The following is a 26659-nucleotide window of genomic DNA, read 5'->3' as shown; positions in this document are numbered from 1 at the left end:
GTAAATCAGTACATGTTATAAATCAAAGCCTCCCACCACGTCTTTCTATTTGTACATTATGGCTTACTTCAAGAATTACTGTAAGGATTTTGACATGGTTTTCACTAAAAGACAGACTGGTTCATGGGGAAGGTGTATAATTTATATTAATAGTAATATTTAGTATGTAATAGATTTAGTGCTATCTATTCCATATTTAATTGGCATTTGAAGTGACATCTGTTTACAATAATGGGAGCTATATGCTGGTCAGCTACTAGGGAAGGGGGGGGGGGTGATATCTGGCGGGAAAAGCAGTGAAGAGTCGTGGCAACTCCAGAGAGTGAAGATTAACCAAAATTATGCATACTACGTGTAAATTATAGCCTCCGCCGTGTTTTTTGTATGCGTGTGAATGCTAATTTCAGGGACTATTGTAGTGATTTTAATACTATTTTCCCTAACAGATGCATTGACTCACAAGGAAGGTTTGTGTCTATCACAACATATCATGAACAAGTCGTCCAGCCATACACTGGTGTCCAAAATTAAAGCAACAAACTGCTGCTTCCCCGTCTTGTGTCTAATTTACTATATAATCATATAAACTGTCAAAAGATGTCGTTACGATCGTGTTCTGCACGTAAGATGGCATTCCGATCAACGGACAACTACGCTAACAATGACGTCATGGCACCTATCAAGCGGGATAATGTTGCAGGGTTGTCCCACATTCCAGTCGCTCAGACGGTGCAGTATGGCACAGAGAAGATAGCTACAGACACTCTGCTGTGGAGGGCCACAGGAAGAATAGAAGTAGGAGACTTGAAAATTGATGTGGCCCGATGGCTTAATGTGAATCGTTCTGTTGTTTCTCGGATGAGGCATCAGTTTATAAAGACCAGGACAGGACCGACCACGTGTGACATCAGAAAGAGTGGACCATTATTTGACTGTAAGAGCACGACGGTACCGCGTTAGTACTGCGTTGCAACTGGCATCTGACCTTGCGGCGGCCCCTGGACTAGTTGTATCGAGTCAATCGGTGTAAAGAAGGCTTCAGCAGAATTGCCTTTATTGTTAGAAACCTTAAGTCTGTTTAAATCTGGCGTGTCTTCAAAGAAGGGAACGTCTAGACTGGAGCCGTCAAGAAGTCACCTGGACAGTCGAACAGTGGGCCAATGTTCTTTCCACAGATGAGTCACGATTTGGTCTGGAGAGTGATCTCGACGGCTTCACATCTGGAGGGCACGTGTAACATGATTTTAGGACCCAAACATTGTGGAAAGAGACCGATATCGTGGAGGATCCTAATGGTGTGGGCAGGGATTATGTTGACCACTCGAGCACCTCTTCATGACATTGTACAGGTGAATCAACAAGATTTAACTATTGTCAGGTACCATGACGAGGTCTCGGAATCTCATGCGCGGTTGTTGCGAAGTGCTGTGGGTCCAGACTTCATACTGATGGACGATAATGCTCGAACTTATAGAGCACCGATGATTGATGTCTTTTTGGAAACGGAAGATACTGCACGCATGGTGTCACCTACTCGCTCTCCCGATTTGAATCCCATGGAGCATGTCTGGGATGCAATAGGAAGACGGGTTGCATCAAGTCAACATCCACTAACCACTCTCCAAGAGTTGTGGGCAGTTCTGCAGGAAGACTGGGAGTTATTGCCTCAACATGAGATTTACGACGTCATTTACAGCATGTCCCGTCTTTGTCAAGCCTGTATTGGTGCCAGAGGTTGTCACACCTCATACTGAGCACATTAACCAGTTGTCAGAATGTATCCCTAAACCCGTTAAGTTGGAAAAGAACGAAGAACATTTTTCCATTAAATTTCGGGCATGCACCAGCGCAAATAAAATTTCCTCCACTGATATTTCGGCCGCGTATCGACCGGCTATCCTCAGAGTGAGTCACAAGACTGACGACAAGTTTTTTTTCTTTATTGTTATTTTAAAGCCTGTACAACAGGCAGGCTGTCAGCAGCGTTCTACGCTGCTCTTCAGCCATAGGATACACAGTGAGAAAAAACAGAAAGATTACACATAGGTTACAGAACGGTGGGCAAGAAAACAGTTGACACAGAAAGGCAAACACGGAGCCATTCACACTCGACGATAATCTTCACTTGAAACTGTTGACACGACGCACAAGCACTGAAGACGGCGATGGCACAGGTGTACGATGGAGTGTGACGGTGAACACTGAACACTACACACGACGGCACACACGAGACACTGATGGCGATGATCTCCGGCGCGCGAAAGTCCACGGAGCGTGTGCGAGTCTGGGGACCTGCCAAGAGGGGAAGAAGGACGGGGGTGGTGGTGAGGGGAGAACAAAGACGCCAATGGCTGAGGAGATGGGAGGAGGAGGAGAGGGACAGGGGAGGGGAAGCCCAGGGGAGGAGTGGGGAGAAAAGGAGGAGGGAGAGAGGGTGCCCAAAGGAACAGACACAGGAAGAGGGAAGGAGGATCAAAGTTGGTAGGAGGGGTATATGGAGGGGAGGAGGACATCATCAGGGAGGGGGAGCTGGCGGAAGCCACCTTGGGAGAGGGTTAGAAGGGTGGAGAGATGGAGACCAGGTGGGACATGGGAATACAGGCACGGCAGTGGGCGGGGGCGGGAGAGGATGGGAGAGACAAGTGGGTGAAGGGGATCGAGTTTGCGGGAGGTGTACAGGATCCGTATCCTCTCAAGGAAAAGGAGGAGGTGGAGGAATTGAATGAGATCGTACAGGATCCGCGTGGGGGAGGGGAGCCGGATGAAATAGGCGAGGTGGAGAGCATGGCGTTCAAGGATCTGGAGGGATTTGTAAAAGGTAGGAGGGGCGGAGATCCAGGCCGGATGGGCATAACAAAGGATAGGGCAGATGAGGGATTTATAGGTGTGGAGTATGGTGGAGGGGTCCACACCCCACATACGGCCAGAAAGGAGCTTAAGGAGACGGAGTCGGGAGCGTGCCTTGGCTTGGATTGTCTGGAAATGTGGGGTCCAGGAGAGTCGACGGTCGAGGGTGACGCCAAGGTACTTGAGGGTGGGGGTGAGGGCGATAGGACGGCCATAGACGGTGAGAGAGAAATCAAGGAGGCGGAAGGAAGGGGTGGTTTTGCCTACAATGATCGCCTGGGTTTTGGAGGGATTGACCTTGAGCAACCACTGGTTGCACCAAACGGTGAACCGGTCAAGATGGGATTGGAGAAGGTGTTGGGAGCGCTGCAGGGTGGGAGCAAGGGCAAGGAAGGCGGTGTCATCGGCAAACTGGAGGAGGTGGACGGGGGGTGACGGTGACGGCATGTCCGCCATATATAAAAGGTACGGAAGGGGAGATAGGACGGAGCCTTGGGGCACACCGGTGGAGGGAAAAAAGGTGTAGGAATCCGTGTTATGGATGGTGACGTAGGAAGGACGGCGGGAGAGAAAGGTGCCCATCAGACGGACGTAATTAATGGGAAGGGCGAAGGTTTGGAGCTTGAAGAGGAGACCGGACTGCCATACGCGGTCATAAGCACGTTCGAGGTCCAGGGAGAGGAAGATTGCAGAGCGATGGGAATTAAGCTGTTCGGAAAGGAGATGAGTGAGGTGAAGGGGAAGGTCGTCGGAAGAGAAGGATGGCCGAAAGCCACACTGGGTAATGGGAAGAAGGCGGTGCTGGCGGAGATGCTGGTGGATGCGACGGGTGAGGATAGATTCCAGGACCTTGCTGAAGACCGAGGTAAGGCTGATGGGACGATAGGAGGAGACGGCGGATGGTGGTTTACCAGGTTTAAGGAACATCAGGATACGTGAGGTTTTCCACAGGTCGGGGTAGTAACCAGTGGACAGGAGCGGTGTTGCGTTGGGTGCAGAGTGTAGCAATGAGATCCTGTGTAGTGATAGGGGCATTGAGTTCTGTGTGTGCAATGTTGTCCAAGTACTGGAAACCAGGCGCGAAGGGAGGGACAGAGGTGTCAGTTCGATCGCGGACATCCGGAAAGAGGGAGTAATCGAACTGAGGATCGTCGGGAATGGAAAATACATCCAAGAGGTAGGAGGCAAAGTGAATGGCCTTACTAACGATATCAGGAAACGGGTGACCATCATGGAGAATAGGATAGTAGGGGGAGGGTTTAGTTCCGGTAAGGCGACGGAAGGCTGACCAGAACTTGGACGAGTTGATAGGTAGGGTAGCATTTAAACGGGTGCATGTCTGCCGCCAGTCCCGGCGTTTCTTGGCCGCGAGCAAATTACGAATGTGTCGCTGGAGTTGCCCGTGGTGTCGTAGTGTGTCCAGGTCACGCATGTGGAGGAAGGCACGGTAGAGACGACGGGATTCATGGAGGAGGAGGACGGCCTGTGGGGGTAAGGTAGGACGGTGGGGGTGGATGGCGACAGTAGGGATGTGGGCCTCCACGGCCTCAGACAAGGTCTGCTGGAGAAAGGAGGCGGCATGGGTTACATCATCAGGGTGGTGGTAGGTGAAGGGGTGGCTATCAACCTGGGTGGAGAGGGTATCCCGGTAGGCATTCCAGTTGGCAAGGGAATAGTCATGGATGTACTTTGGGGGAGGGTCATTACTAGGGTCGGGGCGGGGGCGACGACCGTCGGAAACGGTGAGGAGGACAGGGAGATGGTCGCTACCAATAGGCTCCAGGACATCCACCGTTATGCGGCCAAGGAGGTTAGGGGAGGAAAGGATAACATCGGGAGTGGAGTTGGATTCGGGACGGGTGTGCTGGGGGATGGGGATGAGGTTCCCTTGAAGGGAGGAGAGGAACCGATGTCACCGCCGTAACTGGGCGGCGGAACGACTATGGATGTTGAGGTCGGCGGCGATCACGTAGGAGGAGAAGGTACGGTCAATGTGGGAGAGGAAGTCGAAGGGAATAGGGACGTTAGGGCGGAGATAGATGGTGGCGCAGGTGACGGTAAGGCCAGGGAAGAAGAGACTAAGGATCAGGTGTTCGGTGGGGTCGGGAAGGAGAGGTTGGAGCCGAACTGGGATCTGGCGGTGGTGACCAATGGCAACTCCGCCACGCGCAATCTGGAGGGGATTATCGGAGCGTTGAAGGAGGTAGGGCGACGTGTGGACGGTGTGGAGCGGTTGGAGGAAAGTTTCATTGAGGAGGAAGGCATCCACGCGGTGGGTGGCAAGGGTGTGCAGGAAGAGGTTCTTGTTGGCGGGAAGGGAGCGGATGTTGTTGAAAAGGACGACAAGATGCCAAGCGCAGCCTTATATGCTCCACCGTGGCGGTACTGCGCATGCGGGCCACAGATGCTGGTCGGCGCCAGAGACATACGCTTACACATGCACCGCCTGTGGCGAAGGCGTACAGACATTCGATTCGCTTATCGATGTATGATCGGCGGCGGTGACACGATGACGACTTCTTTACAGTTTAATTACTCCATGCTTTGTCCAAATTAAAACCATTATCTCTATTTATTAAATTGTTAGCTAATCTAATTTCTGTAGCTTCCTTGAAGACAGATTCCCAAAAAGAAAAAGTGGATGTTAAAATCTTCACATCACTGTAATTCATGGAATGACCTGTATCAATACAATGTTCGGCCACAGCTGACTTGTCTGGCTGCAATAAGAGTGTGTATCTTCGATGCTCCACACACCTCTCATGAACGGTGCGTGTTGTTTGACCTATGTACGACTTCTCACAATTTCCGCAAGGAATCTGATACACCCCCGCTTTACGAAGCTGTAAATCGTCCTTCACAGAGCCGAGTAAAGTTGCAATCTTCGTGGGGGCCGGACATTTTTGTTAACCGTTATGCATGTTGTAGTTGTTGCTTTAATTTTGGATACCAGTGTAGATACACAGTGCTACCCGTGCGAATCCAGGTAGGAAAGCTAGCTGTAAGCAAAGAAACATCTTCTGTGTGTAAATTAACAGCAAAAAGGAAAAAGTAGTTTTGTTAGTGTACGTACTAGATTACTTTGTGTGGTACCGAGTTTATGACAGGTATCAACCACAGAACATGAAAAACTAACTAAAATAATCTAATTGTAGCTTTCACAGTTTTAATGAGACAACCAGAGACGAGAGACCAATTGACGTCTATCTGAAATGTAAGGGCACATCGACAATATATAATATTACGACGTAGCAGACGAAAAAATTTTGAAAGGAGAAGACAAGGATCTAAACAACTCCAGATTTTACCGAGGAGAAAATTAGATTTAGTCTGGCTAACCATGCTGTCACATATGTGGCTGACGGTTATAATCTCTCGGCCGCAAGCTGCAGCAGTGTTTCCACCGCTTTCTGCTAACAGCCACTGATCCGCAATACCGCAGACTCTCATGAATATTGAACGAGTTTGCATGCTCCCCCTGTATGCAGTGACAGAACACTGACATGACGAGTATTTGGACGATTCTGATAACTTGGGACAGGATACCTTCTATGATGGGAGTGTTGCGGCTGCCATTAAAACTCGTAACTGCTGTATTATGACGCCTGTGTCTAGCGTAGCATCCTTAGTTAAGTTGTCTGTTTATCGCAACAGAACAGATTGCTGCTTTCCATCACTTATTATTCCCAGGGCGCCATATTTTAGTACGGCACTAATCTCACAGTGACAGTTATTCTCCCATAAAATGTTCAAATTCACTTATACAGCTATTCTTATAAAATTAACGAGTGATATGACGCAATTCTCAGAAATTGTATTCGTATTCGGGAGAACGGCGGTTAAAATCTCATTCGGTCATACAGATATAGATTTTCCGTCATTTCGCTAAATCGCCTTCAGGCGAATGCTGAAGCAGTACCTATGAAAGATAACGGCCGATTTCTTTCCTCTCCCCTGTCCAATCGGAGATTGTGCTCCGAACCTAATAACTGTGTCGTCTAATCGTCGCTAAATACTAATATTCCTTCTTTTCTTGCCAAACTGCCAACAAATGAAACTGCATCCTTCTTTATGCGTCACGACATTCATCCGAAGATACTGCTCTCAAATCTTAATTGGAAAGTTTTTAATTTGCCGCAATGTTTACTTTTGGCAAAGGTTCGTACTCATGAAAATCGCCAAATTACCGACCACTCTTTCATAATTGTTCGTGTGAGTTGTAATGAGGTGACAACATTCTGCCTCCTACAGAACAGTGCATAACAATTTGCAGAGTATTTCGTAACAGAACTGCTAGCACATCAAAAATCTCATAGAATAGATATTGTGTTACACAGTATCGAAATTATGGTGCTCTAGTAACCCAAAATTTGAGTGGCTAAAAGCATTAATTTTCGTACGTGTTGTTCAAAACGTTGAATTATATCTGTGGTAAGAATACAAAGAATCAGATATTCAAATACGAACAACATTAAATAAACCGACACACCTAACATCACTTCTTCATGGCACATGCGGGTCTAGGAATACTCATTAATGAAACTGGGAAAGATATAAATAAGAACCAAGCTATACGGATTTTTCATCCCATTTCCCATAATCCGAGTGCTGATTCATAATGACTGCACTAATAAGTTTAGTCGTAACACTTGTTCCTCTTGAAGTTGCGCACTTGTATTCACATTCTGAGACCATAACTACATGTGAATTTGATCAGACTTGTTTGGGTATAGGTTTTCAGGATGAGCCTCGGATTCTGTCCAGTATGGGCGCAGTAAAAATTATATATCTCTCAGAGAATGGAATTATGCAGATATTTTACGCCTAGATAACGTAGGGAAAGGCTGGTCGTAGCTAAGTATCTGTTCTTTAATCATAGTTTTTTAACGTAAAAAATTGGAAACAAAAACGTTAATACACGAAAAAGTAGATGTCATCATTAAAATTAGCGATATGGCAAAGAACGGTTAATGAGTAATTTAAAACAGATTACAATGAGATTAGAGATAACACTTCAGTAAGTAAATTAACCAAAGGTCTTAGCCTCTTACGTTAACAAATTGTTTTCTAAACGCACATAATTAACCCAGATACACGTTTCTCCCCTCTCTTTCTCTCTCTCTCTCTAAATAAAACTCATTTAATATAACTTAATGCCTATTTGTAAAGTGAATTTTACAATGTATGTATTCAGTTTTGTCAAGACTATCAGTACTATTTAACCAGCTCTGTCAGTAATCAGACCGACTCCTTTCTGTATGTCGGACACTCAAAATACGAGGGGGTGCAGAAAAGTAAAGCCTCGGAGTATTGTATGTGACAACTGACAACTCTTAAAGCTTTTCAAATAAAACAAACGTTAGTAACATTCTACAGCTTCATTCTTCATGTCTACGTACTTGCAGCCCTCTGCAGATAGAGGTCTTCGAATTGTAGCGTTTATCATGGCGGTGTGTAGCGTAACTACCTTTGTGCATGAGAAACAGAGTACTGTAATCGAGTTTCGAATTCGAATAGTTCATCCACACATGGAACATTTGCTCCTTCCGCATCATAGTGCCAGACTACACACGACGGCTAATACACATACAACAGTCCTATCATCGATCATCCTCCATACAATCTCGATTTGGCCCCATCAGATTTTCATGTTTCCAAAACTTGTACAACACTTTAGAGAACTTCAGCTTGATAGCGAAGGAGATAATCAAGCAGAGAAGTGTGTCAACAACATCAAACACTCTACAGTGACGTTATCAACAAACTGGTCTCTCGTTGGAAGAATTGTGCTCGTCGCCAGAGTGACTATACTGAGAAATAAACATGCAGACATGAAGAACAAAGATTTAAACTGTTGATAACGTTTGTTTTATTTAAAAAGCATTAGAGTTTTTGCATTACAAATTCAGAGGCATTACTTTTCAGCACGCCCTCGTATATGGGATTGAACTGGATTTCTCCACAGTCGCAGTGTGCAGATGGCAACATGAATTCTTTGGAAATGTTTTCGGCAGAAGCGGTGGCAGTATGTCCGCCTGGCAAAGGTAATCAGTAACCGTCTCATGTTACTTTTGCCAGTGGAATCATGTTTCATATTCCAGTTTCCTACGTACCATTACGCGTTTGGTGTATGCGATTGGCTTTGTAGGAGGTGTTCAGCTGATCTTCGGGCTTCGACTCAAGTTCTATTCACTTTTTGCCATTCTGCTGCCTACAGAAACTAGACCATTAGCTGGGACACGTCTCTCCTGTATTCTATTAATTACTGCGTTCTGTGGCAGTCCGTTTGCTTCCTCATTACTGGCAATCCCGGTATGCCCCGTAATCCGCAGGAATGATATGTAAAATGGAATAGCTTTTGTTATAAAAAACTGTTCAAATGCGTGTGAAATCTTATGAGACTTAACTGCTAAGGTCGTCAGTTCTTTCTTTCTTTTGCTTGTGCCTGTTTACCACATTGACGCAGAGTTGGCATGGTTAATCGGAATTGTCAAGGTTAACTTAAGGAGTGGCCAGATGCCCTTCCTGCCGCCAAACCGTACCCCCGGGATGGAATTAGTGTACCCCAACTGTCTGTGTCTAGTGTAATCCATGGAATAGTACGAATGTGTGCAGATGTCTGCTAGCCGTGTAACTGAGGTGGGACGTGGGGACTAGCCCGGTATTCACCTTGTGGGATGTGGAAAACCGCCTAAAAACCACATCCAGGCTCGCCGGCACACCAGCCTCCGTCGTTAAGCCGCCGGGCGGATTAGATCTGGGGCTGGCGCGCCTACCCGAGACCAGGAAGCAGCGCATTAGCGCTCTCTCTCTCTCTCTCTCTCTCTCTCTCTCTCTCTCTCTCTCTCTCTCTTTTTAATCTAATGAACCGTTGCAGGAGCAGCGTGTTCAAGTTCCAGGATCGAAGGATCAGGAAGAGGGTTTAGTGGGTTTGTCGATATTGGTTCAAATGGTTCAAATGGCTCTGAGCACTATGGGACTTAACATCTATGGTTATCAGCCCCTAGAACTTCGAACTACTTAAACCTAACTAACCTAAGGACAACACACAACACCCAGCCATCACGAGGTAGAGAAAATCCCTGACCCTGCCGGGAATCGAACCCGGGAACCCGGGCGCGGGAAGCGAGAACGCTACCGCACGACCACGAGATGCGGGCTGTCGATGTTGTTTTATTTATTTATTTCTTTAATTTTATAACTTTTTTTGTATTTATAGATTTATTTTTGTTTCATTACAAAGAAAGATCCTACAACTGCCGTAGCCGAGCGTCCGAGTCGTCTTCTCGTCTGTTGGGAGGGGTTCCCCCTATTCCGCCCGTCGAGGATCAATATGCTCCAGGATTCTTCTTCATTTTCAGCGTCTCATACCCGGAACGCCCCAGTGAGCAGGAGGATCCGCATATAATGAACCTAAATAATTTGCGAAACGAGTTCTGCACTTCGGGTGGCGGCTGAAAGCTACATGTGTCGTCATCAATAGGGACCAAAATACGAGTGTGCCTTTGGGAGCATCGCAAAATATGTAGTAAACGGCCATGCCTTTTAGCCAGTTAACGGCGTTCGTTCTGGTTGATGGAAAGTATACGCCGGCTGGCCGCAATACATCATGAGGGGAGATAGACTCCGGCAATCGCCGCAAGAGTAACGCCAGCATGCGCTGCGTCAGTAGCCAGCACTCGCTGGTCGCGGCACACGTCAGACGGTGTGCATCCGAGTCAGCGACTGAGCATGTCGGACACAAGGGGTCGTCCGTCAGATGTGTGGAATGTATCCTCTGACGAGTAGCGAACTTCCCATTCACAACCATGTACCACAATGAACACACCGTCGTAGGTAGAAAAGGCGTGTGTACCGCTCGCCACACCGTGTTCCAGGCAACTTCAGGATGTCTATGGGTGACCGTATTTACAGGTTGCTGCTGTTGATAGAGGCGATAATAGACTTTTGTGCTGGGCTTCCGTGTCGTCGGAAGTTCTGACGGTAAGTAGCTGATGCCAATCAAGAACTCTCTGGTGTGGGTGAGTGCCCATGAGATGTGTCCTACAGATACCGGGGGATGCAGAGAGTGTGGTGCCACTTCCGCTATCAAGGTGCCCGTCAGAGTGGCGTGGGCAAAGGTCAACGTGCGACGCATAGTGTTGAGATACAGCGACCGCGCATGGTTATATACATGAATTAAACCGATACCGCCCGCCCGCTGCGGCAGTGTTAGGGTGGCGTATCGGACTTTAAAAACAAGACCGTTGCTTACGAAATGTCCATATGCTGCCTTAAATCTGTCGGCCATCGTAGCCGTCAAGGGAAGGATATCCGCAAAATAGTTCAGTTTTGAGACAAGATAGGTGTTGACATAACGTGTTCTGAGGAGCATATCCAAGCGACGCAGTTTGTTGTCCTGCAGTAGAGCACGTGACTGGTGTAGGAGCCGGCGGTACGTAGCCACCGCCGTGCGGCGGACATTGCTGTAGAAGTGCACTCCTAAACACTTGAGAAAGGCACCTTGTCAAAGGGCACCGCCGCTGCGTGGGAAAGCCCCCCTCCGACATCCATGTATTTTGTCTTCTTCACGTTGATGACGCTCCCAGCGACCGCGCCGTACTGGCATAGCCACTGTAGCGCCATACGCATTTCATCCTCTGATCTGGCCAGGAACACCACAACGAAAGGTCTCGTCCCGCAAGGAGATACCAGTTAATCGCTGCCGTAGACCGTGTAAAGCTGGTTCAAGCGCTGCAGCAAATAATATACCCGACAGGGGGCACCCTTGTCGCACTGACCGTCAAACAACAATGTGACCAGAATGATAGCCGTTGACCATCATGCGGGAACGCGCTCCGTAGACCAGTCGAAGGACAACCTGTGCAGACTCCGGAGAGAGGCCCATGTGTTGCAAAACTGCGCGTAAGAAGCCGTGGTCGACGCGGTCGAATGCGTGGTCAAAATCTATGGCGACAAGGGCGCCTCGTATTTTGCAGGCCGTCGTCAAAGCAATTACGTCGCGGTATGCTCCTAGCGTCGTATGAATGTTGCTGACACCACCTAAACATGTCTGATCGGTGTGGATGGCTTTCCCGATAGCGGTGTGGAGACGTGTGCGGAGGATACGGGCGAAGATCTTGTAGTCGTTGTTGTGGAGCGTGAGTGGGTGAAAGTCCTGCCACCTACAACCACCATTCCGTATCGCTACTGGGATCAAGATGCCTTCTGTAAATTCTGTGGGGACAGTGATCAGGTCTTGAAACATTTGGAGCCACTTGTCACCCGTAAGGTGGTAAAAAGTGCGGTAGAATTCCAGGGGTAAACCGTCCGGTCTAGGCGTCTTGTTCGGTGCTCCACGTGCCAAGGCCGATGTCAGTCATCGGGTGTAATGGGCAACATCAGACTATCCCGCCCCACGTCCCGAGGGGCGGGAAATCGTGCAACAGCTCGTCATAATCACTTACATTTCGCGGATCTTCCATGTACAAGGTCCCATAGTGTCTGGCGAACGTGTGCGCGATGTCCGTTTGTGTCACTGCGCGGCCGACCTCCTACGTGTTTACCTCCGTAATGAGCTGACGTTTGCGGTGGCGCCTCTCACGCACAATGTGATACACTGACGCCGTTTCGTTCGGGATACAGTCATGCACTCGCGCACGGATGCGCACACCTTCCAGCTGATCTGTCCCGATGCGAAGTAGACGAGCTTTGATGCGTTGTTCGGACATCTGACGTTCGGAAGACGGCGGTTGCGTCGCCAGCTCACGTACCGCTGTATAGCAAAATTCCGATGTTTCTCTTTGCCAGTTCGATCTGTCACGCTCGTAGGCCATCAAGGTCTTTCGGAGTGGAGGTTTGACACATCCCAGCCACCACAGCAACGTGGAAGTGTACATGGGCAGGCGCCTGATACATCGACGCCACGTGTCAGTGACTGCTCGCCGACACGCTTCGAATTACCGGAGGGAGCGTAGACGTTAATGAGGCGGACTGCGCCAAGTGTGAGTGCGATGCCTCGCCGTTCCTTCTGCGCCATCACCTACGGGTAGGCTGTACGTGGTGTAGCCATATAGGTCTAACCGCAGTTCGGGACGGACCTCCTGGAGAAGGGCAATGTCCAAGTCTGCCGCTCTGATCATGTCGTGTAACATGCGGGTCTTGACAGTGGAGGGGACACCATTTACATTGACTGTCCCCACACGGTATGACTGAGACATATCAAGTGGCGGAGGCAGTGTGCCGGTGCAAGCCCACACTGATCTCAAACACCACACAGCCATCCATCTGCATGCTGTGCATTCCTGTGCAGTATGAGTCCCTGACTGGCAGAGCCCTCCGGGCTCATTGTCAGCCATGGCCTCTGGTGGAGATATCGATGTTTGCTGTGCATCATCTGCCTCCATATCGTCTGCCCAATCACCAAGAGACGATTGTGATGTCATTGGGGGCTAGTCGCTTTCACAGGGGCCACATTTTGGGAGTCGACGCAATGTGCCTCGTTTTCTGGGCCACCAGATTTAGAGGAGTGTTCCTTGTCTTCAGGCACCTTCTGGTGAATGATGCCACTCGAGTCCGTTGCAATTGTGGACGAGTCAACGAAGTCGATGTCTTCCGCCGGCTTCACATCCCTGTCCTGTTCTTCAGCTGACAATCGCCTCTTCTTGTGTCGCTTGGGTGACTTTTGCTTTCGGGTCCGAGATTCGACATCCACTGGAGGGCGGGGCTCGACACAGCCTCTGCCGCTAGAAACCCCTGTGTCAGATCCCGACAGTGACGGTGGCTGGGTGCCGACGACGCTGAGATGGGCAGAGGCTGTAGGAACCTCTGCACCGTTGGGCTGCGGCATCGTAGACGGCGCTGACTCTCCAACGGTGCTGGCAGCGGCTTGAGGAGGTAGCAGGTTTTGGTCATCCATCACATCATGTCATGCCGCCTCTACATATGTTAGCGGGAGAGAGGTCATAGTGGATCGTTGGGGAAGTTCATTGCGGGGCACCTGAACGAGGCGGCGCTGCAGACACTCAGTTCTAACATGGCCCTCCTGGCCGCAGCCCGAGCAGGTCCTCGTTTGTCCATCATATATAACAATTGCGCGGCAGCCACCAACGAAAACGTACGATGGAACGTGCTTCTTAAGTTCTATGTGCACTTGTCGTACCCCGTTAAGGACAAGGTACGTTTCGAATGTGTTCCATTTCTCCTCTGTGTGGCTCAGAACCGTGCCGTATGGCCGCAGCGAATCAACGACTAGGTTGGCAGGAACTTCGGACGGTAGTTCAAAGATGCGCACGGTACGCACCCCCAGACCAGTGTGGTCAACTCCTACCACGCTCACGTTACCGTCTGCTAAAGCCGTTTGCAGATTGCTAGAGTAATCTGTCGCAGGCCGCTTCGTCAATAAGTTTGAGGTACACTGTGCTGGTTACAATAGACAGATGAATTCCTATCAGTTCTTGTGGTTCTATGTGCACGATGTCTCGTAGAAACCGCTCAATTTCATGGGTCTTCGGTCTCGTGTACGATGCGTTGGACGTTAGTTTGATTGTAGCTTTTCGATATGCGAACGCCATGTCGGGTCGGTACAGGTACTATACGGCAATACAACGACGCGACCGCGCGCTAGCGGGTAAACAACACCTGTGGGGCACTGCCCGGCGCGCCGAGCCCGTCCGCACGGTATCACGGCTGAAAGCCGACTCTGCGCTCTCGGCTAACCTGGCGGGTCTGTTAAGGTCATAAGTCCCTAAGCTTAAACACTACTTAACCTACATTATTCTAACGACAAACACACACACACCCAAGCCTGAGGGAGGACTCGAACCTCCGCCGGGACCAGCCGCACAGTCCATAACTGCAGCGCCCTCGACCGCTCGGCTAATTCCTCGCGGCGCTTTTGTTATACTGCCAAAGGTATTAATGCCTGTGCTGCAATCGTCCTGATGGAAATATGTCTGTTTCTCAGCTCTAGTTAAACATTAGGACGGAACGCGATTGTGGGAAGGAAAGTGGAGACGGAGTAATAGTGGAGAGCTGATTAGATGTTTCGGTTGGAGAAAGCAATTGTCAGGTATGCACTGTGAGGATTGGTGTAATGGAAAGTGTTCTGGCAGTCTTTATGGTGGAGAGTCGACCTAACACAGACCAGTGTCACTTTTTTGACTTCTTACGATTAAATCGCTAACGAGCATTTTTGATTTTGTTGTTATAGCAAACAGATGTCGCAAGCGCAGCCGAGAGACGTACTTACAGAGGGGAGTGGCGCGAGCGACGAAGCTGCCGCTGCAGCCCAGCACGGCGAGCGGCACGTCGGAGAAGAACTCGATGAGCAGGAAGGGCCCCTCCGAAATGACGGTCAGCGGTACGTGCGGGCGGCCGCTCAGCTGCGCCAGCAGCGTCGCCGACAGCGAATCGCCGTCGCGCACCTTGAGCCAGTGCGAGCCGCACGGCAGCACCACGTGCTCGAACGTCAGCTTCAGCACCCAGCCGTCGTCCGCCTGCGGGCAGTCGCCTCAGCTTCATCTTCAAGGCGAGTCTACGCTCACGGAAATAGGGAGTGCTACAGCATGTATCAAACTGTTCTGTTTTTGAACTCGAAAGAGAGTCCCCTACAACGTTTTAAATGGCTGTCTGCACGTCTTGAAATTCGATGGCCTCTAACATATAACTTCTGAAGAATTCCAGAGCGATTTGCTTCCTTAACGTCGCCAAGAACAAAGTGATGCGATTAATAATTTCACGCCACCGTGTACCACCAGTGGTTCGCGCTTGACTCTGCCAATTATGCTACTAGCAATAGAATAACTTGTGACATACATTCCCAGAAAAAAAATTAGTACACCCTTTTAGATGTTTCAAATGCACTCAAGATTTATTGTTCCAACAGTGGATATGAAGTACATGAAATGATTACGTTTACTGATTTAATACACTACTGGCCATTAAAATTGCTACACCACGAAGATGACGTGCTACAGACGTGAAATTTAACCGTCAGGAAGAAGATGCAGTGATATGCAAATGATTAGCTTTTCCGAGCATTCACACAAGCTTGGCACCGGTAGCGACACCTACAACGTGCTGATACGAGGAAAGTTTTCAACCGGTTTCTCATATACAAACAGCAGTTGACCGGCGTTGCCTGGTGAAACGTTGTTTTTATGCCTTGTGTAAGGAGGAGAAATGCGTACCATAACGTTTCTGACTTTGATAAAGGTCGGATTGTAGCGGTTTATCGTATTGCGACATTGCTGTTCGCGTTGGTCGAGATCCAATGACTGTTAGAAGAATACGGAATCGGTGGGTTCAGGAGCGTAATACGGAACGCCGTGCTGGATCCCAACGGTCTCGAATCATTAGCAGTCGTGATTACAGGCATCTTGTCCACATGGCTGTAACGGATCGTGCAGCCGCTTCTAGATCCCTGAGTCAACATATGGGGACGTTTGCAAGACAACAACCATCTGCACGAACAGTTCGACGACGTTTGCAGCAGCATGGACTATCAGCTCGGAGACCATGGCTGCGGTTACCCTTGACGCTGCATCACAGGCAGGAGCGCCTGCGATGGTGTACTCAACGATGAACCTGGGTTCACGAATTGCAAAACGTCACTTAACGGATGAATCCAGGTTCTGTTTGCAGCATTATGATGGTCGCATCCGTGTTTGGCGACATCGTGGTGAGCGCACATTGGAAGCGTGTATTCGTCATCGCCATACTGGCGTATCAACCGGCGTTATGGTATGGCGTGCCATTGCTTACACGCCTCGGTCACTTCTTGTTCGCATTGACGGCATTTTGAACAGTGGTCGTTACATTTCAGATGTGTTACTAATCGTGGCTCTACCCTTCATTCGAGCCCTGCGAAACCCTACATTTCAGCAGGATAATGCACGACCGCATGTTGCAGGTCCTGTACGGGACTTTCTGGATACAGAAAATGTTCGACTGCTTCCCTGGCCAGCACATTCTCCAGATCTCTCAGCAATTGAAAACATCTGGTCAATGGTGGCAGAGCAAGTGGCTCGTCACAATACGCCAGTCACTACTCTTGATGAAGTCTTGATCGTGTTGAAGGTGCATGGGCAGCTGTACCTGTACACGTCATCCAAGCTCTGTTTGACTCAATGCCCGGGCGTATCAAGGCCGTTATTACGGTCAGAGGTTGTTGTTCTGGGTACTGATTTCTCAGGATGTATGCACCCAAGTTGCGTGAAAATGTAATCACATGTCAGTTCTAGTATAATATATTTGTCTAATGAATACTCGTTTATCATCTCCATTTCTTCTTGGTGTAGCATTTTTAATGGCCAGTAGTGTATGTCAGAACAGTATATTGTATTTTTTGGAGTACTTTTATCTAAAACTGTGTACCCAGCGTATCTCAGGTGCTTTGCTTAGAAAGGCTTCCTCAACAGTTTGCGGCGTTTCTTCATTAGTCCATCATTGAGAAATATGTACTTAATTATTCCCCGTCGCGAGTTAAATGCAGTGGTAAGATTCGGGCTTCGTGATGGCCGTTTCACTTGGGCTGAAGGTGTTTCTGAACCATGACCAACACAGTGGCCTCGAAACTGTTCATGAAGGAAGCTGAATACTGAACTGTGCTGCAGCTCCAGTACGCTGTAACCACACGTAATCCATGATTCCTTTGTTTCCGATCTGAGGTGTTAACCACTTTTGTCTAAATAAGATTTTCAGTTCCTGTTTCCTTAAAAAAAATATGGTTTGAACATGCATCATAATGACATACTAGACCATTTCATCACATAAGGCGGGCTCCTTTCCAGCGCTTGCACGTAGTGGGGATTTTCCTTACACTAGAAAACCACATTTCTCCTGCGTGAAATGCGATATATCGGATATTCGTGGGAAAATAACGCTCTTGAGGGAGAGACGCCATTTGGCTATTGTGCCAATAAAACTAAAGGCTGCAACTCTGTAGACCATGTCGTCGGTTTGTCTTTGGCACTGCATGAAACAGAAGCAAGTTTCTCCCAGTCAAGAAGGGTTACTTTATGAGAAGGAACCTTGCCAAAGTGATCCTTATACACGCTCATCATCCCTGTCTGTGGACGTTCGTGCACCACACGCACACACACACACACACACACACACACACACACACACACACACAACTAATCATTCCTCAATAGTATAACTGTATTCGTTCACGTCTGCCATGGATTGACAACTGTAGGAATGCAATAGTGAAACAAGACAGTATTACCTCTCATCTGGCGTCTGTTCGGCACCCTTTGGATATTCGAAACTCAGAAGGTTTTATACAGCGACTGAAGACTTTGCGTCTCGAACCATCCAGCGTGTTAATGAGTTTCAGTGTCGTCTCTTTGTTCACACGTGTACCTCTGGTAGATTCACCATAACTTATAGGACGTAAACTGGAGGGTAACATCTTACTTCTATTCAGACATGTGCTTACCTCGATTTACTTTTTATTTAATGAACAATATTTTTTGCAAACCGACAAAGTTGCTATAGGTAGCCCTTTGTCTCCCACAGTAGCTAACCTTTTTATGGAAGACTTCGAGGAAAAAGCACTTTAGTAGGCGGCTTTAAAATGTAAATGCTTCTCGAGATATGTGGACGACACCTTTGTAGTATAGCCACATGATTCAGCAACGCCTCCTACATTTCTGGGAAACCTTAACTCCCTCCATCTGAAGTTTTCCTTCACCACGGAAGTGTAGAAAAATAGAGACCTCCCGTTGTTAGATGTTTTGGTCAGCAGAAAAGAAGGCAGTTACTTGGGTCGCAGTGTGCTCGGTAAACAAATTCACACTGACCTATGTCTAAGAGATGCGAGCTGCCATCACCTATCTCAGCGCAGATCTGTATTATGGAGTCTCGTTCATAGGCCTACAGTTATCTCGGATGCACGAAAATTATCAGTGGAAGTTAGCCATCTTTGCTCGGTGTTTGTAAAAAGTCGGTGCTCTGATAAACAGATTTGCAATTAATTTCAGCCTGCAAATACTAAACCTCAAGGACAGCCAGAAGAAACGGAAAACTCCAAGAAGGTGTTTTTTTTATCTTTGTTGGTGGCGTGTCTTTTAAGATCGGCAGGTTGTTCAGAAAACATAAAATAAAATTTGTCTTCTGCCCTCCAGCGCTCGTGCAAACAATGCTGTTGAAGACAACTTAAGCCTAACGAGGTCAGGAATGTATAAAATCGCTTGCCAGTGTGGGAAATCATACCTTAGTCAGACGTGTCGCGTTGTTAAAGATGGATGCGCTGAATATAGACATCACACCAGACTGAGTCATCCAGAAAAGTTTGCTAATGTTGAACAATTTCTTGACACGGGACGTAGCATAAACTGTGGGGAATCAAAGCTCGTTTCGTCCGCCTCTACGTACAGGGACACCACCATTAAAGAAGCAGTCGAAATACGCTTAAGTAGCGACCTGATTACTAGAGACACGGGATTTCAACTCAGCAGCATTGGCGGTGCTACGGCGTAGTCGGCCGCAGACGAATGAATCTGAGTCAACACAGACTGGGAATCAGAAATCGGACACTTAAACTGGGTGCCAACGCACTTCCTGCGCGCGCACTAGGCCGCGATTTACGGTCACGCTTTTCCCGCGCCGCGCCTACGGAGACCGTGGTCAGCTTCTCCGACAAGAGGCAATGGATGTCGTCGTCCTCTATGATTCGCCTGGGATGATGTTACAGTCACGCCCCTTGACTAGTGCGCTTTTCTAACGAGCCAGCGCATGTCTTGGCGACCCACTGCGGCAACACATAAATAAGCACCTGAAGACGACGAGCAGCTGTCTCGTTGAAATATTTTGCAGTTTACACGAAATTATCCGACGTGACGGTCGTGAACCACTGGAGACAGTAGTACACTGACAACAATTCTTTCCTTCAGCTTCAAAGCAGGGATACCAATAAAAAATATTTATTTCCCACGTTGTACAAAGGCAAGAGGGGTAGGAGGACTTTTCGGACACCCTGTTCATTTCACTGAAACCGGACTGTGTGATGTCAGCCAAGGTGGGCTAGAATATGTAAGTGTATGCACAGTGGGGTATCATGCGCGTCTTTTGTGTCAGAATGACTTAATTGGATGTGTTGGGTAGCTCGAACACCTAAGCACTGTAACGGGCCTCAGGTTAAATAATTTCGTCAGAAACAGATCATACGAAGTCCCAGAGGCCTATGTAAACTGGGGACAGATTCTGCATCGCAACGCCACTAATGTGGTCCTGAGCCGAGCTGCAATTTCTCTCCACACTGTCAGCATTTTCATCAGGCCTCTGCCATTTCGCCCCGATTATTCATCCCCTACACGGGTACGGCAACGACTGACGTACAGACACAATATTCCTGGACAGTTCTTTACGTGGATGATATAAGCCTAACTCAAGGAACACAACGTGAACACCACCAGTTCCACACCCGGAAAGGCAGATTAGGTGAGAACCGGCAGCGCCTCAATACCCAGAAGACTGAATACCCTCCAAACCGATTGTACTATCAGGCTCAGAGATCAAGACTCGCTAAACACACACAATTTAAATAACTATAATCAATTCTAATCTCAAATTCTGATGCCACTTCTTATACCCGGACGAGTGTGAACACAGCTTAACTTAAGAAGAGCGAGTCACCGGAGTCGCCTACGATCAAAATACCTTATTACATCTAAAGACAAAAATTTAAATCACCGTGGTAAGCCCAGTACTCATTTACGGAGAAGATTGCCGTCAAGTGAGAAAACTTACAGCAAGTAACTGTCGGGCAGTGAGTACTTAGCGTAGAGTAGAATGTGGGTAGCGTTATCGGGGCAACTGGTGGCGAGTAAGTTTAGCTGCAGGTGGACGTAGGCAGTACCTGCAGGAGCCAGAGGCTGCGGCCGGGGCAGCTGGTGGAGGAGGCGGCGAGTCTGGCGGTGGCGCCGTCGCGCACGCGCAGCTGGCAGCCGCCGCAGCGGCAGCCCGGGCCCGGCTCCAGCGCGCCGTCCGCGCAGTCCTCCGCGCCGCACGACTCCGACTCGTAGCCGCGGCCCTGCGCAGCGCACGCCATCAACCACCTCCTAACAAATCGCTAAAACTGTCTGATGAACCTTTGGTGAAACTTAGAAAAAGATTCCAATCTACATGACTACTCTGCAATTCACATTTAAGTGCTTGGTAGAGGGTTCATCGAACCACAATCGTACTATCTCCCTACCATTCCACTCCCGAACAGCGCGCGGGAAAAACCAACACCTAAACCTTTCTGTTCGAGCTCTCATTTCTCTTATTTTATTTTGATGATCATTCCTACCTATGTAGGTTGGGCTCAACAAAATACACTCCTGGAAATTGAAATAAGAACACCGTCAATTCATTGTCCCAGGAAGGGGAAACTTTATTGACACATTCCTGGGGTCAGATACATCACATGATCACACTGACAGAACCACAGGCACATAGACACAGGCAACGGAGCATGCACAATGTCGGCACTAGTACAGTGTATATCCACCTTTCGCAGCAATGCAGGCTGCTATTCTCCCATGGAGACGATCGTAGAGATTCTGGCTGTAGTCCTGTGGAACGGCTTGCCATGCCATTTCCACCTGGCACCTCAGTTGGACCAGCGTTCGTGCTGGACGTGCAGACCGCGTGAGACGACGCTTCATCCAGTCCCAAACATGCTCAATGGGGGACAGATCCGGAGATCTTGCTGGCCAGGGTAGTTGACTTACACCTTCTAGAGCACGTTGGGTGGCACGGGATACATGCGGATGTGCATTGTCCTGTTGGAACAGCAAGTTCCCTTGCCGGTCTAGGAATGGTAGAACGATGGGTTCGATGACGGTTTGGATTTAACGTGCACTATTCAGTGTCCCTTCGACGATCACCAGAGGTGTACGGCCAGTGTAGGAGATCGCTCCCCACACCATGATGCCGGGTGTTGGCCTTGTGTGCCTCGGTCGTATGCAGTCCTGATTGTGGCGCTCACCTTCACGGCGCCAAACACGCATACACCATCATTGGCACCAAGGCAGAAGCGACTCTCATCGCTGAAGACGACACGTCTCCATTCGTCCCTCCATTCACGCCTGTCGCGACACCACTGGAGGCGGGCTGCACGATGTTGGGGCGTGAGCGGAAGACGGCCTAACGGTGTGCGGGACCGTAGCCCAGCTTCATGGAGACGGTTGCGAATGGTCCTCGCCGATACCCCAGGAGCAACTGTGTCCCTAATTTGCTGGGAAGTGGCGGTGCGGTCCCCTACGGCACTGCGTAGGATCCTACGGTCTTGGCGTGCATCTGTGCGTCGCTGCGGTCCGGTCCCAGGTCGACGGGCACGTGCACCTTCCGCCGACCACTGGCGACAACATCGATGTACTGTGGAGACCTCACGCCCCACGTGTAGAGCAATTCGGCGGTACGTCCACCCGGCCTCCCGTATGCCCACTATACGCCCTCGCTCAAAGTCCGTCAACTGCACATACGGTTCACGTCCACGCTGTCGCGGCATGCTACCAGTGTTAAAGACTGCGATGGAGCTCCGTATGCCACGGCAAACTGGCTGACACTGACGGCGGCGGTGCACAAATGCTGCGCAGTTAGCGCCATTCGACGGCCAACACCGCGGTTCCTGGTGTGTCAGCTGTGCCGTGCGTGTGATCATTGCTTGTACATCCCTCTCGCAGTGTCCGGAGCAAGTATGGTGAGTCTGACACACCGGTGTCAATGTGTTCTTTTTTCCATTTCCAGGAGTGTATTTATCGAGTAATCGAATTCCAACGGATTTCTTTTGGAACTCATGTGGATCACCTCACACTTTTCGTTATTTAGCGTCAGCTGCCACCTGACACACTATATAGCAATCTTTTCTAAATCCCCTTGCAACTGATACTGGTCTTCGGATGACCTTATTAGACGGTAAATTACAGCATCATCTGCGAACAACCTAGGAGAACTGCTCAGATTGTCACCTAGGTCATTTATATAGATCAGGAACAGCAGAGGTCCCAGGACGCTTCCCTGGGGAACACCTGATATCATTTCAGTTTTACTCGATGATTTGCCGTCTATTACTACGAACTGCGACCTTCCTGACAGGAAATCACGAATCCAGTCGCACAACTGAGACGATACCCCATAGGCCCGCAGCTTGTGAGGAACGGTGTCAAAAGCTTTCTGGAAATCCAAAAATACGGAATCAACCTGATGTCCCCTGTCGATAGCGGCCATTACTTCACGCGAATAAAGAGCTAAATATGTAATGGGACATGAATAATAAATGCTGATGACACCAGCTCGGTAGTGAAGGATCTTGTGTCTAATATTGAAGCAGTGTCAATTAATGTAGTTCATGAAATACGATCGTGGCTTGTGGAAAATAATTTGATGCTAAATCACAGTAAGAGTCGGTTTTTACAGTTTCTAACTCACAATTCGACAAGAACCGGTATTTTGATCTGACAGAATGGGCATATTATAAGCGAGACGGAACAGTTCATGTTCCTAGGCGTTCGGATATATAGTAAGCTGTTGTGGAAAGCCCATGTTCAGGATATTGTTCAGAAACTAAATGCAGCTTTATTTACCATTAGAACAGTATCTGAAATAAGTGACAGTTCAACACGAAAAGTAGTCTACTTCGCATATTTTCATACGCTTATGTTGTACGGTATTATGTTTTGGGGTAATTATTCTGATTCAAAAAGGGTATTTTTGGCTCAAAAACTGGCTGTTCGAGCTATATGTGGTGTAAGTTCGAGCACCTCTTGTCAATCCCTATTCAATAGTCCGGGAGTTCTGACATTGCCCTCGCAGTATATAGTTTCTTTAATGTCGTTTGTTGTTAGCAATATTAGGTTATTCCCAAGAGTTAGCAGCTTCACTCAGTTAATACTAGGCAGAAATCAAATCTGCATGTGGAATGCACTTCCTTCACTCTTGTGCAGAAGGGAGTGCAGTATTCTGCTGCATCCATTTTCAACAATCTACCACAAAAACTCAAAAATCTTAGCAGTATCCCAAACTCTTTTCAGTCTAAACTGAAGAGTTTCCTCACGGCTCACTCCTTCTATTCTGTCGAGGAGCTCCTGGAACAGCTGAAAAATTAAGCAAATTCCAGTGTTACATTGTTGATTTTCTTTATTTAAACTTACGACTTGACGCCTGAATATGTTTCTTATATTTCATTTTATCTGTTTCTACTATCGTGTTATAATTTCATGTATTGACTCGATCCATGACCATGGAGACTTCTTAATTTGGTCCCACGGAACAACAAATAAATAAACAAATAAAATAAAAATACACAGTTACAGATAAAAGATTTTTGTCCTAGGAAATGTAACAATAGGGTGAATGATGAATGTGATTATCCTGAGTAGCAATACATGAAATATGACAATGCGTGATGCAGCGAGGAGCTTCTTAGGGCTTGAATACATTTTATTTCCCTTTGAAATTACTCTCGGAATGTGAACAGATTGAGAAGTACTAGTGTGGGTTAGAAACAGATTTTTCAAGAGCATCCTAAGTACGTTATCCAAGTCCAGTTGGCCACCTCAAACGCTGTGTTGACTGCTGGTATTTTAGAGTTCCCGACTCGTAGGGAGAATTTAGTACTTGTGTAAACATGTTAACTACGGCTGATAGGCAGCCAAAATGAAGATAACTACCTAGTACTATGTTATCCTGATGACGGCGGTAATGCGTTGTTGCAGGCATAACATGAAATACCCAAAGCGTTGACGAGCCACCCTATTTTGTGAGCAACAACTGCTGCCCACAGATCACGGAGACTGGCTCCGAGAAGCACACGTCTTGCTCGATGGTATCTCAAAGTGCTCAGTAGAGCTACGGCCATGTGGTCTAGGAGTCTCACAAGCACCTTCATTTCCTTCGAGTCTTTCGAAAACTGTTGTGACAACATTCAGGAGAGATTGCGTTGTGCATTTTCATGCAGAGGGTATGAGAGACTATAGCAGACGTATCAGAGACCCTACTACATTCCAGAAAAATACCTTCAGCATCAAAATATCTCTTGTACTTAACGGATCGCTACCATGTTTACACTAAAGTGGACTCGTATTCTGGAGGACGGTGGTTAAAATCGTCATACGACCACCCAGACGTAGGTTTTCTGCAGTTTCACTAAGTTTCTTAAGGCCAATGCCAGGAAGCTTTCTTTACAAAAAAAAATTGCCGAATTTCTTCCTCATCCTTCCGTTATCCAAGCTTGTATTTCGTCTCTCATGAACCCGTCGTCGACAGGAGGTTCAACGTTGATTCTCCTTTCTTCTACTGTTGACAAGCTCGAAGCACCGCCTTGTGTGCTTCTATGCAACCATAACGAGCACGTCACTCTACTTCATACGACTTCTCACCACTTGTAAACTTCTATCGTGGGATCTTTTACTCTTGCGCTTGACGGCCAGTACGTCTTGGGCACCTTGCCACGGTTCACGCGGCTCCCCCGGCGAAGGTTCGAGTCCTCCCCCGGGCATGGGCGTGTGTGTTGTCCTTAGCGTAAGTTAGATTAAGTAGTGTGTAAGCCTAGGGACCGATGACCTCAGCAGTTTGGTCCCATAGGAGCTTACCACAATCTTACCCTTACGTCAGACGACATCCCAGTCACGTAACGAGTCGAACTATTCCATTCTTTGTAACAACAGAAGTGCCTCCCCCTAGCCCCTACCTCTCTCTCTCTCTCTCTCTCTCTCTCTCTCTCTCTCTCTCTATCTCTATCTCTCTCTTTCTGTCTCTCTCCAGCGCGGCAGCTATCTCTGATTTAAAGGAACTGAGTGCAAAGCGGGAAGGTCAAACGCGGATTGAACTAGATGGTTCAAATAGCTCTGAGCACTATGTGACTTAACATCGATGGTCATCAGTCCCCTAGAACTTAGAACTACTTAACCATAACTAACCTAAGGACATCATACAACACCCAGCCATCACGAGGCAGAGAAAATCCCTGACCCCGCAGGGAATCGAACTCGGGAACCCGGGCGTGAGAAGCGAGAACGCTACCGCACGACCACGAGATGCGGGCGATTGAACTAGAGTTCAGTGACTTATTTACAGTAACATCTCACAGCATATTTGTCGTAAAGTTTACTAAGACAACAATCAATTATTCATGTTTATTGTTATTACTTTCGTTTCAGTTCGAAACATTAGTACATACATTGTCTGATCAAAAGCGCCCGAACACCTATTATTTGACCATTCACCTTTGCGACGGCTTGAAGTCTGCTGGGAACACTTTCAATGAGGAGTCGGAATATATGTGGAGGAATAGCAGCCCATTCTTCCTCAGGAGCTTAAAACAGATAAGTTAGTCACCTTGGACGCTGGGGTCGAGTGAAGTCAAGTGTCTACTTCCACTGAGTTAAGATCGGGACTGCTCAGGTCAGTCCATTTCAAGAATTTAATTATTCACAAACTATTGCCTCAGAGTTAAGATCGGGACTGCTCAGGTCAGTCCATTTCAAGAATTTAATTATTCACAAACTATTGCCTCAGAGATGCTGGATTATGTCACGGTGCATTGCCATTGTGAAACAAACGATCATCATCTCCGAAGTGTTAGCAATACAGGAGGCTGTAAAATGTGTTTATATCATTCCGGACTTAGCGTTGTCTTAAGGGCAATGAGAGGACTACACCTTAGCCACGAAAAATACCCCCATACCGTAACACCACCTCTTCCGACCATCACTTTTGGCATTACACGCGATGGCAAGTAAAGTTCTCCAGGCATCTGTCAAACCCACACTCTTCCATCGAATTACCACAGGGTATAATGTGATTCATCACTCCAAAACACTCCTTTCCTGTCATCCAC

At 48.0% G+C, this 26659-nt stretch overlaps 1 protein-coding gene across 1 annotated transcript in view; it reads right to left on the bottom strand.

Annotated features, from left to right (window-relative positions):
- LOC126298324 (uncharacterized) overlaps positions 1-26659 on the bottom strand; it is an 897680-nt gene that overhangs the window by 187055 nt on the left and 683966 nt on the right. Inside the window, exons 8-9 of the mRNA XM_049989621.1 lie at positions 20693-20866; positions 15077-15323 (exon numbers count right to left, since the gene is read on the bottom strand). Coding sequence (XP_049845578.1) covers positions 15077-15323; positions 20693-20866 — 421 coding nt within the window. The remainder of the gene's footprint in view (positions 1-15076; positions 15324-20692; positions 20867-26659) is intronic.

This window comes from Schistocerca gregaria, chromosome X, assembly GCF_023897955.1.
Source record: "Schistocerca gregaria isolate iqSchGreg1 chromosome X, iqSchGreg1.2, whole genome shotgun sequence".
NCBI lineage: Eukaryota > Metazoa > Arthropoda > Insecta > Orthoptera > Acrididae > Schistocerca > Schistocerca gregaria.
The sequence above is the reverse complement of the archived record's forward strand: the minus strand, read 5'-3'. Positions and strand labels throughout refer to the sequence as shown.